Source organism: Athene cunicularia, unplaced genomic scaffold (genome assembly GCF_003259725.1).
Source record: "Athene cunicularia isolate RWA unplaced genomic scaffold, athCun1 SCF_55, whole genome shotgun sequence".
NCBI classification, from domain to species: Eukaryota; Metazoa; Chordata; class Aves; order Strigiformes; family Strigidae; genus Athene; species Athene cunicularia.
Window position 1 is genome coordinate 46,440 of NW_020799485.1, and position 1,755 is coordinate 48,194.

General features: G+C 62.3%; 1 protein-coding gene across 1 annotated transcript; it reads left to right on the forward strand.

The window, feature by feature from the left end:
• Positions 1-68: 68 nt before the first annotated feature.
• LOC113490880 (zinc finger protein 687-like) lies at positions 69-1,751 on the forward strand (the record flags this gene model as incomplete). Its single annotated transcript, XM_026867492.1, has 1 exon — positions 69-1,751. A coding segment is annotated over exon 1 (1,512 nt), but the record flags the coding sequence as incomplete, so codon positions are not given.
• Between the last annotated feature and the right edge of the window lie 4 nt (positions 1,752-1,755).

The following is a 1,755-nucleotide window of genomic DNA, read 5'->3' on the forward strand; positions in this document are numbered from 1 at the left end:
TCCCCGGGGCGCTGGGGTCCTCCCTCCTGGCTGGGAATCCCCAGCGGAGACACAAACAGACCAGTGAAAAAGGCCGAGGAGCAGCGTTGTGCTTTGCCCGAGGGGCTGGAGGCCGGGTTCAAAGGGAAGGCGCGCGGGGGTTTTGTGCGTAGTCTGGGGCTGAGGAGAAGCACGTTCCCGGGGCACGGTGCTAACGCTCCTCTCCTTGCTCTGTTGCAGACTCTGCCATATTCCCCACCATGGGTGACATGAAAACTCCAGATTTCGATGACCTGCTGGCAGCTTTCGATATTCCTGACATCGACACGAACGAGGCCATCCATTCCGGGCACGAGGAAGCTGATGCTCACATCAAGCCAGTCCCCGGGGAGCCGGGACCCCCAGACCACGTCCTCCCCCACACGGACATCACCGCTGTCAGCGTGATCGTGAAGAACACGGTCTGCCCCGAGCAGCTCGATGCCCTGGACGGGCGCAGCAAGGATGGGCACGTCATCGGGCCCCGCTTGCTGCAGAATGGCTTTGGGGCCACCGAGATGCCCAGGTCCCCCACCGCCAGGTCCGTGGAAGCCGTGGCATCCTCCAACGGGGAGTGCTGGGTGAAGGAGAAAGGCCCCAAACCCCTGGATATCTTCTCCCACTTCAGCCCCGATCCCAACGAAGACAACGCTGCCAACCTGATCGACAGACCCCGGGAGTGTAAGCCGAAGGAGAAGTCCCTCGCCGTGCCCTCGCTCTCCCCGTCTCCCACCCCGTCGCTGGACTGCAAAGAGCCCCTGGGAGAGAGCACGGAGAACCTGCCGCCGGCTTTCCCACAGCCCTTCGAGACCAGCCAGGCTGGGGGTGCCAGCGGGTCCCCCCCTACCATCCCCTGCATCAAGAAAGAGGAGTCCGACTCGGAGGAGGTGGGCCGCGAAGCCAGCCCGAAGGGTTTGGCTGCGGCCTTGGCTGACAGTCCCTTGGATCACCTGAAATCTGTCACCGTTCGCTACTCCACGGATGATTCTCCCATCGTGGCCTGGCCCGGTTCTGACCCAAACCTCGACAGCAGCACCAACAACCTTCCTGAAGTGAAACACTCACCCGCCAGCCCCCGCGAGCCCTTCTTCAAGCCTTCCTCGCCCGTGGTACAGAGCCCCCGGCTCCCCCCTTCTCCAAAGCAGCTGGACAACATCACCCTCAAGGAAGAGCAAGAAGTGCTGGAGAAGTCGATGGGAAGTCCGCAGAGTATGTCCAGCGCCGAGGAAGAGGAGGAGGAAGAAGACAACAACAACGATTCCCCTTCTTCCAATTCCTCGCGGCCCCTGAAAGTGCGGATTAAAACCATCAAAACGTCTTGTGGCAGCATCACCCGGACGGTGACCAGGGTCTCGTCGGATTCGGAGCCGGGCTCCACCAAGGGGCCGTCGGAGCAGAGCTCGCAGGAGGCTTCTCTCGAGGCTGCCGGCTTCTCGGCGTCAGCAGAGAAAGAGGAAGGGATCGTGCTGGAGGTGCCCAAGGAGAAAATGGAGCTCTCCAGCCCCTTGAAAACCATCGAGGGGCCAAAGATCGTCAGCGTCCAGCTCGGCAACGGCACCAAGCTCAAGGGCACTGTCCTGCCCGTCTCCACCATCCAGAACGCCAGCAGCGCCATGCTGATCGCTGCCAGCGTGGCGCAGCAGAAATCCGTGGTGCTGCCGGCCAAGACGGGGAAAGCCGTGGCCAAGAACATCATCAACCTGGTGCCCCAGACCCTGCCCAAAGCCGACACCAGGA